Source organism: Penicillium bovifimosum (assembly GCF_028826915.1).
Source record: "Penicillium bovifimosum strain IBT 22155 chromosome Unknown utg000008l_segment0_segment0, whole genome shotgun sequence".
NCBI lineage: Eukaryota > Fungi > Ascomycota > Eurotiomycetes > Eurotiales > Aspergillaceae > Penicillium > Penicillium bovifimosum.
The window spans coordinates 1,510,257-1,526,843 of record NW_026622717.1 but is presented as its reverse complement, the minus strand read 5'-3'; the positions used below and the strand labels follow the sequence as shown (position 1 = coordinate 1,526,843).

The following is a 16,587-nucleotide window of genomic DNA, read 5'->3' as shown; positions in this document are numbered from 1 at the left end:
CGCAGTTGCTCGGTCCGTAATTCGAACCGAGAGGTGTTCTTTCCATGCTCTTCTGCGAAGTTGCGCACAAATGGTCTCGCGATGCTGCCATGAATACGGCAAGGTCGTATCTCCGAAGAGTTCCACGTATCTTCCGAGGAGTTCAACGTATCGAAATCGTCACCGATACAGTGTTCATCTCTGCCACGCCGACGAAACTTGCTGCAAATCTGTTCCTTGGTTGCAGCCGAAGATGGAGAGGGAGAAACACAAAAAAAGGCTCACTCTGTTCCGGAACCGATGCCAGTGATGGAAGTGGTCGCTGCCCTACCCTTGACTGCTCAGGCATCCCCACATAGTCTCGGATAGTCTCCGCGGGCTTGGCAGATTGTGCAGCGCAAAAGACCTGGTTCATCCTGCGCGAGGGTGTCCCGCCCGCATACGTCGGCTCCGATCCCGTAGAAGCGTGTATGCCCCCTCTGCCTGAGGGTCGGAAGGGCGACGATCCGGAGCTATTCTTGGAAGAGGAGACAGTGCTTCTACTGCCTTGACGAACGCTTGCTTTTTGTTCCGTAGTAGACTCCATCCCAACGCACGAAAATTCGGCATACCATGCTTCGAGAGTTCTTCGGGAACCAAGGCGATCAGCTCTTTCTAATCTGCTATGGAGTTCCTCCCTGGTTGGGCGACAACCCGGATAATGTTGCGAAGCTGCACACACGGCCTCAACCCACGCCGGTGATGGGAGCTGTTCTCACCAGACTTATTGACTGCCCAGTCCTCTTCCAATGATGTCTCGGGCTCGGCAGATCGTGGAGGTCTGGAATCTGGATTCGTCAAACCATGCCTCGACATCGCCGTGATGACGTGACTCCTTTCGACCCTGTCTCATGGCTCTGGTGGCATCCCAATGTCAGGTCGTTCAACGACGAAGAAAAAGCATGGTTGAATATTGACACTTCCCGTGCTCCGCGGGAGACATTCATTGAAGTCTACCGGCGCGCATACCGCGTTAGGTCTGTAGACGAAATGGCTGAGCATGTTCGAACCAAATGCTTGGGCGACCCGTCGCTGATCTGCACCATGCTGATCAGTGCAAACCCTACCAACACCTCGAGTTCCTCGGCGACGCTGTTCTCGACATGGTTGTGATGGCAGTCATAGCAGCTCACCCCGTCGAAATGGACCAAGGTCCAATGACGCTGCTCAAACATTCCGTTGTCAATGCATTGCTTCTCGCCTTCTTCCGCGGCAAACACAAACCGCCGGGCAGGGGGCCTCCGCTTCCTCCACTCGCACTAGGTGCCACAGATCATTGCGATTTTCTCGTTCGTGAACTGGAAGGGACATCGACTTGAGGAGACATTTCTTAGCGGAAAATCGAACACGGCACCACTCAAGAGGCCCAAGAAGCCTATACTGGTGAGGTGACGTGTGTGGGGCTGTTCTACCGTCGACTGCTTAGGCAATTTGGGGATAGTTCCTCGTGCTCGGCTGGTACCCCTACCATGGCGCTGAAATGTTTGGCTTCGGCAAATCGGGTGCTTTAACTCCAACCGTGAACCGAGAGCCGGATAGAAAGTCGGTCGCGGACTGTGGTTGGGAAGATGACTCTGGTCTGGATAGTTCTGGTTCACTGGAGGCCACGAGACCCTCACGGACGATGAGGTTTCTGAGATCCAGGCAGCCCATCGCCTCGTCGCTGTCGCAAAGGAAAACATGAAACAGTTTTACGAGCGCTTCGGTATCCTCTCCAAGGATATCAAGCGCTCTACGGATATTATTCAGGACCGTGAGGACACGCTGCAGAAAAAGGGCAAGAATCAGAGCAAGATTCAGAGATTCGGAGAGTTTGGCCTTCTCATGTAGCCTACGCAATAACCGGCCGTCTGTTCCAAATTGATGCGTGTGTCTTTCTCTACCCATACTGTCCAAGCTGCTAGTTTGTAAGTGTAACACATGAAGAGATCCCGAGAGGTAAAGTTGCGGGTGGTCATTAAGGTTGGTCGTTAAGGTTATTTGGTTGGTCTCCCAATATAGACTAGTGTACGCTAAGTAACATGCCTTATCCAATGGGATCGAATTGTATCACGTTGTTGACCCACAAATATCTCCGTTGGACTGTTGATAGGGCAGGCCGATAATGTGTTGAATTCTCACTATCTCACAGGACGCTTTTCCCTTTCCATGTCTGTAGATACCTCTGCCCAGAACCCTTTCTACCATCTTCAACACTGTACAGCCTTGCTGCCTTTCATGATCTCGTTGACATTGTAGATCTCAACAGATCATGACTCATGAGACGGGATCCTTCTTGGGCATAGGGCTGTACAATCCACACAAAGGATTAAAAGAATAGACCAGAAACCCGATCCAAGTCACTATGCAGGCGCAGCATGCGATCTACAGATAGCGTCCAATTATGGATACCCCGATGCAAGTCCATACATCAATCCGTGCTCAACTTCCTCATGGAATGCCCGCGTCTATCGACGCGTCATCGCGAACGAGGGTTTGACGCGCTACGAAGTCGAATTGCGACTCGCATCACCCGACGATCTACTACCTACTACCTCCCAACTATTGACTATTGAGGACGAACTAGTTATACCTCTTCCTGTATACCTAGTCTACTACTTTTTTAACGGAACATTGAAATCATCAAAGACCCTCCAGTAAATCATAAGTTCATAACTTGCCCGAAGCCCGAAGGCTGAAGCCCTCAAACTGCGCAAAGCAAAGCTTATCAGCTAATCGCTTACCAAACAGCCTACAGGGCGAATATCCAGCCTTGATAGACGATGAGTCGGGCTAGGAGATTTGAATATGCTCACAATCGTGCAGAACGAAGAATGAGCGGCGGAACTAGACGACAAAGAATCTCACTATACGGCAAGAGGCGGTTAAAGTGTCCGGAAAGACATTCAAGTATGCTGAATGCGAATGCTTTGTTAAAACAGCGATTGACCGCAAATTACGGCAGATGGATGGGAAACAGGCTAGTATGACAGGATTTGGCTTCGTTTGCCGCTTGCATTCGTAATTCGACTACTTCATTTTGACAATACATATAGCCAGTACGCCGGGAAGCAGAATATGACTTACTTTAAGTAAAGCGTCCATCCACAGGCGGCTAATACGGCCGAACTGTGTATATAAATCAGTTGCCGCGGGAGGAGCTAAGGAGTAATTATACGAGCCATTGGCCCCTGCAGCATGTAGAATGTCGTTTGATACATTCACCATGGGACCAAACGACTCATTTCCCCCTCCGGTCTGCGGCTGCTCTTAGTGCTCTGCCGAGCCATCTTTCAGCTTCTACGTCGGTTTTGAGATGGATGTCAGTACGAGAAGTGCACCACACGACCCATCAGGACACATTTCACTTTGCCGTAACTGATGGTTGAATAAAACGACTCCGTGGCTCTTGTAGTTGGTGCAATCGATTGGCAAACCCACCAGTCAACCCAGGACACTCCATAATCCCATGTGTCGTGTAGGTAGATATGCCGGAGTAAAAATGAGAGAAGACCAACCGATTCAGGAAAGGAAACGGGTGAGTTATCCACCTACCTAGCTCGGTGGGCCCTTGTTCAAGATCTGAAGACCAAAGGGCATGATGTCGTCGTGAAGTGCGAGCCGCAACGCAGCGAGCCGCAACTCAGCCTCACGATAGCAGAATGTGACACAACCCTCCAATGCGCTCGCCTGAACGATCCGTTCATATCCCCGGTATAACAAGCGCTTAGTCGTTCCAAGGAGCTATATTAAGGGCTCTTCTCACTTCATCTTCCCCTTTCATCTTCCCCTTTCTCAATCGACCCCCCACCAACCTTCATCCTCGGACCCATCAATATACCCGCGACAACGAGGTTTCCGATTGACCTAATGGGCGGAATCAATTGATGAGCCGCCTCATGACGTCCGAGTTGAAAATCAAGGGCTCCAAGTGCGTCCTTCCCTCGGCTGCCTCGCTGCCTCGAGGGGGACTGGACCCCTCGTCTCACTCCACTCTGTAAGTATCCCGCTATATCTTTCCATCCTTTTTCAATTCCTTTCACCTCTTTCCATCTCGTATGCATCACCCCAAATCTGCAGACCATATCCATGACGAAAGTTGATACTGACGACTGCAGACAACACGGAGACTGAGCAGGCATCTCCTGCTGCCCAGTGATCCACGAGGGACGGAGCTGCAGTTGTTCGCAGCCTCCGAAGATAGGCGGCCCTGAACACTTTCCAATGGAGGTCGAGTGTCTTTGAGATTGCCTTGAGAATCGGCCCAAGGCTCTATAGTAAGTAGGCTCTCGCCCGGCAAGGATCTAAGTCCATCCGTGGGGTCTCAATACTTACTCCTTCTTCCCAATAGCGCCGAGGCTTGCGAAAAGCTCAATCGTTCACGCTGTATCTTCGCAGAAAAGTTTACGGTCATGAATAGATATGACCACCGTTTGTCCGCCGTCGAGTAGATGAGCCGAGGTCTTGCTTCCTCTCCATATTCCTTCGAATCTTCCATTCCATCGATCGACAAAAAAACATTCGGGGACCCGGTTATTCTCCGCGACCGAAGTATGGATTTAGTTGTTCATACTCTCTTCCACACTCCAACCACAGCTTACTGCATACAACACCATCTTCCATCATCGCTCACCTAAAGAACAGTGTGAGGGTTGACGAATGCTCGCATCTTGAGTGCGTATTCGTGTTGCGGGAGCTGCATACTAGGCCTCGGCCCATGCCGGTGATGGGAGTGGTCGCTGCCCTATCCTTGACTGCTCAGGCATCTTCGCTTAGTCTCGGGTGCTCATTACCACCAGAAAGAACAGGTTTTCCTTGATGCAAACCTCCTCGCCAAGTGAGTCTCCGCGGGCTTGGCAAATCGTGAAGCCGATACCGACAAGCCCCTGCAGGCCGGTGTCATGCGACTCATGCCTGCACGTCAAGATGTCACTCCGACACTGAGTTGCATACGTGCCCCTCCGCCTGAGGGTAAGCTCTAAATCCCTACCCGCCACAACGAGGTTCCTATTGATTCGAGGAGCGGAATCGATTGATGAGGCGCCTCATGACGTCCAAGTACCAAATCAAGGGCTTCAAGCGAGTACTTTCCTCGGCTGCCTCGAGGGGGCCTCAACCCCTCGTCGCTCTGGTAAGGATCAACGCCAGACCGATGCTGTCATAGCACCACCTGGAGTCGATGAATCGAATCATGAGGAGGGAGGAGGACGACGATGGGGGGGCGCGGGGAGAGGGGGGCGGAGGGGGTCGCACCCTCGTTGACCTTAACGAGGGCGTGCCCAACAGGACCTCATCCGCCCCTCGCTCAGCAGCCGAGGCAACTCGCGGGCCAACTCGCGGGCCAACTCTCAGGCGAATTCCCGTATGGACCTTAACGAGGGGAAATTGGAAATGGTGGTCTCGCCGAGAGCTCCTTCCCTCCGCCAAACTTTTGTCTTGATGGCTGCATCTCGATTGCCACTTATGTGGCAATGCACCTCGGGCATTGGTGGGCGTCGGAGTCAGCCATCGACTCTCCCCCCCCACCCCCCATTCGTGTCTTTTGGGTCAAATCAACGTAAAGAAGAATGCCATTCTTCTCTGCGCGACCGTTTGCTCGTAGGTAGTCTCTCACCTAAGACTCCTGAGGTGCCTCCGAGATGTGATCGACATCGAACAAAATGGCAAGCGAGACATGAACTTGCCGGTAATGTGATTGTTACAAGGCGTGGTTCGTGGTAGCTGCGGCTCAGGTGCCTGAGGTTGCAAGCGAGGGGCAATAGGGCTCGGCCAGTGCCCACGCTGGTTGCTTTCCTCATCGGCCGACAAAACAGTCGGCCTTTGGTCTCTGGAGTCATGGGAAGATTCAATCTAACTGTGCTTTGATATTCTGGTTGTTGTACGTTCTCGCTGCCTGTTGTACGAAATGTACGTACATCAATGCGCAGAAGCAGGCCCTTCCCACGGCGAGTGGCGACGGGGACGTTCTTCGATTCAATCACCTCAAGAAGCGCCGCTCGTTCTGCCATCCACAACTGGGGCCTGTATGGGGTCTGTAGGTAGTCTTACTCCTCATTCTTGGACAATTCTCCAACTACGGGCAAATATCGTCGAGTTGAATTCACGGTTCCATATTCAAATCCCCATTTCGCATATCACACTAAGATAAAAGACTCGGCCTAGATGACACAAATGCATACATCGTAGGGTACAATGATCTGTATACACGGGTTTGGTGGGTGGCTTCAATTCTACTGAACACTGGGAGCGAACAAGATACTAAACTACATGGAACCTACGCACGTATGAAAATATGTGAAGAAATTCTGATTTCGAACAAAAAGCCTTATCAAAATCATCCGAACTTGAAGGATAGCAATATCCGAATACTGTACAGCATGCAGAGGTACAGATCAACGCTAGACGAGAATACCCACATTCGCAAAGTAGATGGCTATAAAGGGTATGTGTGCAAAGTGATCCCAACTCCCGAAAAATGCCCAGACAAGCTTGAAAAGAGAACAATCAACGCGAATTTATAAAAAACAGTAAAGCAGAATGGTATAGTGGGGGCAGAACTATGCGTATTCACCTCGGAGAAGCCGGGTGACTGGTTGGTCCAGAGAGATACTCCTCAGGCACCTTAGGGACACGCGGTGAGTTGGCTGTCTGGACCATGGCGCGATGCTGAGCACGGATAAGGTCCCGCTGTCGTTCCTTGTCTCTGCTGGCGGCACCGCCAGTCAGTCTGCGCATGCCACTGCGGAGAATTGATTCCAGAGATTGTGGACCGTCGGTTGCACTGCGGACCATGGCTGGAGGCGGCATCATCTTCTTTGTTACCGGTCGTTCCTCGAGGTCTGAATGCACCTCGTCGGGCTCATCGTCGGATAGGAAGGCGGACTCGCTGAATCCAGCGGACAGTGCAGCATTAGTTGCAGGTGACGCAGTGTGGGCATAGAGGTTGTTGGTAGGGGATGTCACAGAGCGGGTATGGGAGCCGGGTCGTAACATCTGCCCGGTATTTGGAGGTATCGCCGTGACTGGAGAGTGCACAGCCGGACTGTCGAAACGGAAGTTCGGCGGACGAGACTCTGCGAGACCATTGTGGAAGGACGATGTAGAACCGGTGCGAGCGAGCGATTTCCGGAGAATCGGCGCGGTCTGCTGGTCGTAGAGATGAGCGTTGGTATCGACGTAGCTACCGGTAAAGCCTCGCAGCATCGGAGGAGCGACAGAGTTCATCACGGGGGTGGTAGCTTCGGTCTCCTCGAAGAAGTCGTCGAGGCTGTCAAGCTTCTGCACGATGTCTCCCATATTGCCGTCGATCTGCGTGTCAATAGATTTCATGGTGTCAGCCCTCATTGGGAAGAACGAGTCGCTGTACTCGTCCACGTGGAAAGCGACACCGGGGGCCAGGACATCCTCCTGGTGCATGTCTTCAGCCTTGCCGCAGGTATAGAATACGGCATGAACGTTGTGTCGCGTAATGCTTGATTGAGTTGCCGGCATGGGAACCGACCATCCAGACGGTTCGGGAATGCCGTATAGACTCTTGATTCGCTCATACTCCTTGCGGAGGGCACGAGAAGAGGCTGCCGACGCTATGCTCATCCGAATCTGCTGACGCTCCATTGGGTTGCCGGAGACGGTCATGATGTGATCCAAAACCTCCAAGGCTTGAGCGCACAGTTCAGTTTGCAGAAGGCGGAGTAGGGGAGAGATCAGATCCGGGCCATGACAGGTGACTTCAGTGCGCCGCATGTCCACTTCCGGAATCAAGACGCAGAGAATCCTCATAGTCTTCACACGGAACCAATCGGTGGTATTAGTCAGAAGTCCCATGACGAAAATGAGACATTGGAAGTCTTGCTCGGGGAAGTAGTACGACTTGATCTCGGTGATTATATGGTCGAGGAAGACACCAGCGGTCTTGTACTGCTGGTTGGCAAACCCAAACAATGATGCTGCAAGGCGAGGACACCCCTCATTCTCAGCCACACGGGCGAGCAGGCTGGCCCGGGCGATGGGTTTGGGATCACTGAATCCGTGGTCGAAGCAATCGAGGAAGTGAGGCAGGTTAGCCAGCACAGTGAACAGCTGTCGAGTTCCCTCTCCGACGAGATCATTGTTCGGAAGGCCACTTAGAGTGTGAAGGAGATCCAGAGTACGATCAAAGGACCGAGATGATTTCATCCCCTTGAAGACGAGGTCCTGGAGACCATCGAATCCACCCTCCCAATTGGGTGGTTGACCGTTGATCAGGGTGGCCACCACAGCTGGATCACCGAGATCAACGCGAGCAAGATAGTTCTCAAGCATCCCAATACTCTCGATGAACTCGGTCTCGTGGATTGTATTCAGACACGCACATGTCGTCCAGAATAGCTGCGGATAATCCAAGAGGGAAGGTGGCTCCAAATCGCTGATGATGATCCTCAACGTCGTAAGAATCTCCAAGGAAAAGGTTTGATAATCCGTTTCCTTATCTGAGATCGTGTTTGAGAGCCGAGCGAGCATATCACCCAGCATGCGTGAATCGAGCGATGTAGAAATACATCGAAAGATTTGGAACGAGCGGCATGCTAGATGTCGTACTGGGCACGAGGTAGCCCAATTCAATGCCTCCTTGGCCCACAGATCACCAACACCTTCATAGGCAAAATCAAAGAACTTGACGACGTCCCGGGTGACAGATGCCATAGACGTAGGCACCCGGCGATCATCCGCCTCTTCATCTTTCCCATGGTTCTCATCGTACTCCCAAACGACCGCGGGGTCACTGTTGCGAATCGATTCCACAAAGTCCTCGACTGATTGTCTCGCGCCTGCGGGCGCCTCATCCTCCAGCTTGGCCGCTATCAGCTCATGAATGAGATGTACCAGCATTTCACGAGCTTGCTCCTGCACAGTGACCATATAATGGTCCCAGAGTATGAGAACAATGTGGATCAGCTTGACAACATCATCCAGTGCGAGAGTCACGGGAGCGACCATCAGATCAACGAGGAAGATTAACGCAACCTGTCCGAGAGATAGACCAGCTTGTTTGTTCCCGATAGGGAGCACATTCCCCAGATCTGCAACATATGGTAGACTCTTGATATCAGGAGGAGGCGGAGTGAGTTCTTTGCGCTCTTGCACCATGTTCTTTGGAACAATCTGCAACAGGAAAAACTCAATAACCTTGGATCCTGCTGGGGTTCCGGAGAGGAAGACGACCATTTGTTTGGCATACTCCACGAAATTTTGCTCCTTGCGTTCCAGACAGATGCAAATGATGAAGTCAAGCACGAGTTGCACGTTGCCCCCGTGAGGGCCTGTCGCCAAGGCCTGCCACAGTGCCTGCACTTGGTTAGGTAGGATGGTACTACAGCGAATGGTTATCTCGAAGAGGTTTGCGAGCAGCATGTAGGATTTGGCTGTTGGGCCGCCATTCGGATCAACCTGTAGTTCAATTGTTTGGACCCATGGCAAGATGGCAGCAACTAGATTCCGCTGATTATCGGGCCGTAGACTGCGGAAATGCAAGCAGAATTCCGAGAAGATCGTAAAAGCCAAGTCGGAATGCTGACTGGCCAATCTTTTCGAAATTTCAAACTGGGCAAGCTTGTACACCGCAGTAGTCTTGTCCGAGATACTGATATCGAAGTCTTGAAGCCTGGAGTTCTTCTGCTGCCGTTCTTCGAGTTTTCGAAGAAGCTTGGCAGACTTCATTCGGATTTCACGTTTTTCGTTGCCAAGTGTTACCAGGACTGCCCCTAGAACTCTCCAGAAGGCGAGGGGATAGTCTGGATATTCGAAGAGCACCTCAGTAACGACTTCGAAGTAGCTCTCAATGGTCTTAGGCCGCTCAGTAATATAGCACATCTCAATTGATCGCTCCATCAAGTAGGAGTGTTCCTGGTTATGAATGATCAGATTCTTCAGAGCACGGCGGCCGATGGCATGCCATTTGTCACCGACGGTGTTAAAGATCATTTCAATCCATAAAAGCATGCGAGCGACATCAAATTGGAGGATAGAGCCACTGTCGGTGGTGATGCTAATGGGACCGGCACAGAGATGAGCCATTGCGCTCAAGGCTGCTGCGCGCAAATTCTTTTTCTCGATTTCCATGGCAGCAGCGGTGTTCTTCATTTCACCACTCTCATGTGTTCGATCCATGCAGAACTTTCTCATGTTCTCTTCGCGTTCAGATATCTGAGTCTGATTAGGCGAGTATCCACACCACTCCTCCATGAGAGAGAAAGCAGACTTTCGAGACTCGAACGGCATCCAGCGAGAAGGATCCTTGGCACGATTGATGCCTTCAAAGAGCTCCTCCATCAATCCACAGAAATGGAACCGCAAGCCTTGGAATTCCCAGTCATTCTGAACTCCGGCATCGCTGAGAAAAATCCGGATATCCTTCGCATAAGTGACAAGGTTGTTGACGATCCAATCGTCATTGTAAACCTCGGGCTCCTTGAGGAAGTGGGAGGTGAGTTTATAAACATTAGTAACCTCAGTACGCAGACGGTCAGTCTTCCTGTTCCGACGCGGGCTACTAGGGGTACGATAGTGGCTGCCGATTCGCATCTTCGCCTCTTCGTTGCAAGTAGTAACGGCATACTGCAACGACTCAAGAAGTGTGCGGTAGAGGTTCTTGTGAATGGATCCCAAAGCGGCAACGATAGCACTGCGAATGGAATCTCGTTCGGCAGAAAGAAGCGGAATCACAAAGGCGAAAAGGCTGCGGGCGGAGCTGATCTTGTCTTGAGATTGTTGGGTTCCCTTGGAAGCTTTGCGTGCATGCTGGGCATTGGCCAGTTGACTCTGCGATTGAGCTCCGACACTGGTGACAGTAGTACAGGCCATGACCAAGTAAAGCTTCCATTGCTCGATGAAAATCTCAGATGTGACGTTATGTCTTCCGATAGGACGGTTCTGGTACCCATCCATCGGGGCAAACTGCGGGAATCTTGCACTCTCGGCTAGAGACGTGATGATCTTGTGCATTTGGACAAGACGCGCACATACAATTTCACGTCCTAGTGTTACAGCGAATGGACAAGTCTCAAAGCTGACACGGATGATGTTGGGGAACACTTTAGCCCACAACGTTGCATCATAGGAGACTTCACTGCTACACAATTCGATGAGAGTATTTTGGGAGGCGCTTCTTCTCTTTCCCTTCTGAATCCGGCTCCGCTCCGCCACAGTCAGATGTTCATCGTTGACATCCAAGATCTGCTGCGAATCAGCTTCAAGAATGCGGATGATTCTGGTGTTCTCTTTTCCAAGAGCGCTGTCAAACTCGGTGATCAACCGCAGAACAGTGATAGCAAAGGCGCGAACACGTCTGGACTGAGAGCACAAGAAGAAGAGCCCATGCGACTCAATCTCTTCCACGTGAGCAAGGACGCTCGATAAATCGAGGTGCAGAGCCCGATTACCAGAGATGGATCTCTCCAGCGGATCCATAGCTGCCGCACCTTTCGTTTTCCGTTTGATCTCATCAATCCAGATTTGAAGTAATTCGACGTATAGCCTGAGAGTAGATTCTATGTGGCCCGGCCCAAGCATCCCTTCGTCTGACATGGTGGAATAGCGCTCATCAAAGTTGAAGATGAATCTAGCAAATCCGATGGTAACTTGCTGGGCATGTAACTGGCGCGCGATGGCCTTCAAAGACAGGGCCGAGGAAGTTGCAATGTTTGACTGGACGTGGGCAGTTCCCGTACAGAGGAGATTGATGAGAGAGTTGAATGGAATGTGATCTGAGAGACAGCGAGGGAGCGCTTGGACTGCCACATGAAGCAGGTCATAAAATCCTTGCTTCTGGTCCAGTGTCGTGACATGGTCGTCACCACGACGACCAAAACTGAAAGCTTCCGAGATAGGAGTTTTGGGCGTACTTCCACCGAACTTCTCGTCCAGGACCGCCTGTCCACCAAATGTGTTATCACAGAGCAGAGTGATCTTGCCGAGGACTTCACAAAATCGGAAATAATATTCCTTGACATTCTCACTTAGTCTCGCAGTATTGACAGGTTGCCATGACGTGGGATCTTGCTTTTCAGACGCACTAGGCGCTTTGTACTCTTTAAGTAGCTGGGGCCGATGGAAATACACCGGGGTAGAGACGTCAGTGAAGGGGTTCGGGAGAGAGCCAGTTGGGATCGGGGGACACAACTGGTCACTTGTCTCCAGATCCGACATCGTCGCCAGGAACGCGCGGATTCCGATGACCATTTTCTCCGGCTCCATGTGTTCGATCTTTAGCTCTCTGCCAGACAAGAAGAGATCAGAGTTGATCAAAGGGAAAATGATGTTGCGGAAGCAAACATCCGGGTGCTTGAAACCAATTATCTGGATCAGCTGGATCAATGGATCTGCGAAGATGGGCTCCGCACTCATGAACGTTTTCCGGCCGGTTGGCAGGGCGATCTTGGCAACTTCTTCAACCTTGCGGAGCGTGGTTGTAGGAGAGTCGGAGAAGCGGAAGAAGTAAGTCCAGACCAGACGACAGATGGCGTGGAGAGCAGGTGCCCGAGTAGGGCGGTCCTTCAGACGTGCAGGTAAGCTGGAAATCATGGACATCCATTGCGAAGAGAAAGTCTCTTTGTTGGATATGCAAAGCAACAAGACATTCAATGAGAAGGAAGACGTCCAGTGACGGGGCTTAGTGAGAAGCTGGGTTAGACGTGGTTGAACCAGCTCGAGGAATTCTTTCCACCGCGGCAGTGAAAGATCACAGCTCGGATTAGCAGCAATAGGGAGAAGGAGCTTTTCAATAATATAACAGTACGCTTGTTTGATACGCTGACCATGGGCGTTGACAAACAATCGTGCCAACGACCGCATAAAATCGCAAGACTTGGGCCACCCTTCTGGGGTCATAGGCAAACGAAGATATCGCATGCAGAGAATCAACAATTCCGCCTTTGAGTCGCCGTCGCGGGATGGCTTCTGATAGGCTTCATTCTGATACCGTTCGAGTTCCGATAGGTAACGACCAGCAACGCCTGAGAAGTTTGATTCACTCATGATACCCAGCAACTGGCCATATATTCTCCAGTTAGCCATCCGCAGAGGCGACGCCGAGATCTGGTCCGGATCAGAAGTTTTCACCTGGCCGAACACAATGTCTTCCAGGCGGTCTGCCATCTCCAATGTGATTGAAGCCAGGCTACTCTGATGGAAAATCTCAATCAAGACTCGACAGACTAAGTATACCGAAACCGTTGCACGTCGCTCTACCAGCACAACATCTTCAGGACGACCGTGGTAGGGCGTAGACTGCTGCGCCCGTTCCGCAGCAGCAGCAGGATCTGCATATTGTGTCGGTTCGGTATTGCGGCGCAAGAGGGGTCCATTCTCTGTTGCCGCAGGCGTCGGCCTTGGCTCACTCGCCATCTGTCTGGCCGTGATGGCAGCATCTCCTTTGGCCTTACGCCAGTACATTATAGTATCGATCAAAGGCTTCGGCTTCTGTCGCGCAATATGTCCCAAAGCTGATATCAATTGATCGAACGTGGCATCTGCTCCGGGACCACAGACCTCCTCCACGGGAGACTCGGACTCCCCCAGCTTCGCGATGGCCTGGTTGATCTTGCTGTCCGCCTGACCAACAAAGGAGTTGAACAAATGATGCAATGCGAATTCCGCGACAGTCTTCAGCTCCGGGTGGTGCTTAGACTGTGACCGACTATGTGACCGCTCGCGCTTCGATTTTCCTCCAGAGCCCATTCGCTTGTGAAGCAGTGCGGCGGGGCTCACATCCCTCGTTTCCATGTCATTGTCCTGGATCGTACTCAGGGTCGGCGGCAGTCCATGGCCGGCGGATAGCCCGGATGGTGTCGAGTAGCCAGAGTGTGTATCGACAGGGTCGATTTTCGCAGGAAGGGTCGCTTCGTCAAAGGCCCCGCGACCTAGGGAAGCAATAAGCTCGGGGCTCAATGGACTTGTGGAAGATGTCGAACCGGCCATGCTCGTATTTCGCGAATGCTGCACGCCGTGTACGATAGAGGTCTGTCGATGATGACCATACGAGTTGGAGGGTCGTCTTTCTAGTCCCACTTCATATCCCGGGGGGCGGACGCCTGGCACGTCAGGGCTTTTGGAACCGGAATGGCCGCGTCGGGGTTGAATAGGGGCGAGAGTCGAGGGGTCGACTGTTCTTCCTCGAACGGCGGAAGATTCGCGACTGTGCAAAGGAGTGGATTGGGCGGTTCTGGTCCCTCGGCGTTCCGATGGGGATGCGAGGTTATGTGGTGTGGGCTTGAGGTCGTCGGTGATGAGGGGCAGCGCTGTTTGCTGGCCTGGGCCAACTTTGGCAGGGTTTGAAGCCACTGGGGGTTTGAGATTAAATGTCAGACCGAGTCCGTTTGCTCCGATAGGGAAGGTTGAGGGGCGCGTTTCAGAATGACTTACTGTTGGAGTTCACCAGTACCTCATTGCTCGAAAGACCTGCAAGCAGTGTCAAAGATAGAAGCAAGATGTAAGCTGCACATAGCCAATTCTCGAAGGGGGTGTTGGGCTATGGAGGTGAGAGAGCTGGTTGATTTTATCGGGTGCACGGGTCCCAAAGAAAGGGATCAATCATAATTATTAAGCCTCATATTGGTCGACTTCTTGAATTCCTAGAAGTGCCTATATCTCAATTTCTACAACGGTCTCGACATCCATAACTGTTTCAATTTCCTCCTTTCTACTGAGTACTTCCTCCAGGCCGGTTGGGCACTGCTGCCAAGATGAGTCTTGGCTCCTCAGAGCCTCACGGTATAGGTGAGTCGTTGATCTTCTCTCTGTTTAGTTACTTCTGTTCTTAGTTACCACGCAAAGAAAGGTGTTTGAACAACCTATCGCTGATTCAATCGTCTCTTTACCCTCTTTTGAGTAAAGATTATTCTCACACAAAGGACATGGTAGCTCGTACAACGACCTACGAACCACGGCTTCGATGTAAGGCACAAAACCGATCAAAACTGTTCCAAGTGCCGAGCGTGGTAAACTGAGACTCCGGTTATTCTTTGAAACAGATGTCTACAAGCTGCTCCCATATGGAGGCTCGGGGAGAGACGGTTATGAGGTTTGGCGTCGTATAGGTATCTGACTAGCCCGGCGTGGATATGGTGCCTGGATGCATGTGCACAAGTCGCAGTATTGATATTTGTTCAGCCACTAGGTTGGAACTTCATAGTCCTCGAGGTCAGGTCCAGGCTTAATATCTTGGTTGATGGTGAGGTCTAGATGTTCCCGTATGGAACCCGGAACCCTCCTCATGGTGTCTGAGTAGCCATACGAAGAGGCTCTGGTCCTCACTGGTCTATGCCTCCAGCTGAGACCTCCCTCAGTTACCTATAATGCGGAGTAACTTCCAAGGTCTTAGGGAAGGTATAGGAGAATATGCTTCCGTTACCAATATGAGACCTTTGCTATAATATGGGGCGATATATCACAGGCTCACGGGCAGCGGGCACCTGATTCATGGGTTAACCTTAAATGGCAACATAGACAACCTTCCAAGGAATGAAGCTTTGAATGGCCATAACCTTGGCATAGGTACTAACACAGTATTTCCTTCTGTCACAGGACAGCCTACATAAGTCAGGACATATATTCTCACATTCTCACATTCTCATCTTCCTAACAATTAGAAAGTCTAAGGCCAAGCGTACCGAGGCTGATGCAACACGGCAGCACGTTCACTTGAGAGTTCGAATATGATCGACTGCGCATGTGCACGTTATAACTATGACCTGGATGATCTTCCCCGCATGTCATGACAGAGCCGGGATCCGAGAGCTGAAACAGGCAAGATGCCACGATCGGGAGACCTCTAGCTCGATCTGCTCGATCTATGCATGAGAGGTGCCATATTCCATGGAGACTGGAGAGAACAAGCAGTTAATATGGGGAAATGGAAAGGACGGCAAAGGGCGGAAAGTATTCCGCACTGGCAGGAGCCAGAGAAAGGAAAGCGCTGTCAATGATCGCTTAGTTCCGGCCACCATGGAAGAATGGAGTCGAATTCAACTGGTAGCCAGTCATATTGAGAGCCAGGGAAGTCTTCAGATGTTATCTCCCGCCCGACTTGCCGCCTTTCAACTTACCCGAGCTCCGCCTCGCCATTTCACACTTGACAAGGCGAACAGATGTCGGGATTGCCGTGGGGGAGAGCCTAACGTAGAAACATAGTGCCCATGGTAGAGGCGCCGATTTCCCTTCCGATGAGCGTGCTTCCCCTCGGTCATTCCCCACATTCGCATGGGACTCATATATAACAACTACCGGGGAAGACCTGGGGAGATTCGGCCGGGATTTTTCTTTTCTGTTTCAATACTTTCTTCTTAACTTCTTAACTTTCTTCAATTCTGCCTCTATTCATTTATCCCCGTCTATATGCCTACACTTTGAGTCACCGAGGCCTGCAAGTCCAACGTAAGCAGACAGCGGTGAAGGCCGAAGATTCGCCCGTGAAGATCCACAGAAAGTCCGGGAGCCAGGATTGGGTGGATCAGACCACCTGTCGCCTTCTTCTCTTTTTCTCTTATCATTTAGAGGTCTTCCCTGGGGATCATTGGGACTATTTTGACCTACTTTCTCGATTGTTATACTCGTTCT

The 16,587-nt window shown here is 51.5% G+C and overlaps 2 protein-coding genes across 2 annotated transcripts; one reads left to right on the top strand and one right to left on the bottom strand.

The window, feature by feature from the left end:
• Nucleotides 1–822: 822 nt before the first annotated feature.
• Nucleotides 823–1,131, top strand: N7515_010261 (uncharacterized protein; the record flags this gene model as incomplete). Its single annotated transcript, XM_056671004.1, has 1 exon — nt 823–1,131. The coding sequence occupies one exon, from the start codon at nt 823–825 to the stop codon at nt 1,129–1,131; it is 309 nt and encodes a 102-aa protein (XP_056517377.1).
• A 5,433-nt stretch (nt 1,132–6,564) lies between these two features.
• N7515_010260 (putative cell morphogenesis protein (PAG1)) lies at nt 6,565–15,246 on the bottom strand (the record flags this gene model as incomplete). The annotated part of the gene is made up of 3 exons (XM_056671003.1): nt 6,565–14,312; nt 14,395–14,500; nt 15,157–15,246. The coding sequence occupies 3 exons, from the start codon at nt 15,244–15,246 to the stop codon at nt 6,565–6,567; spliced, it is 7,944 nt and encodes a 2,647-aa protein (XP_056517376.1).
• Nucleotides 15,247–16,587: the final 1,341 nt, after the last annotated feature.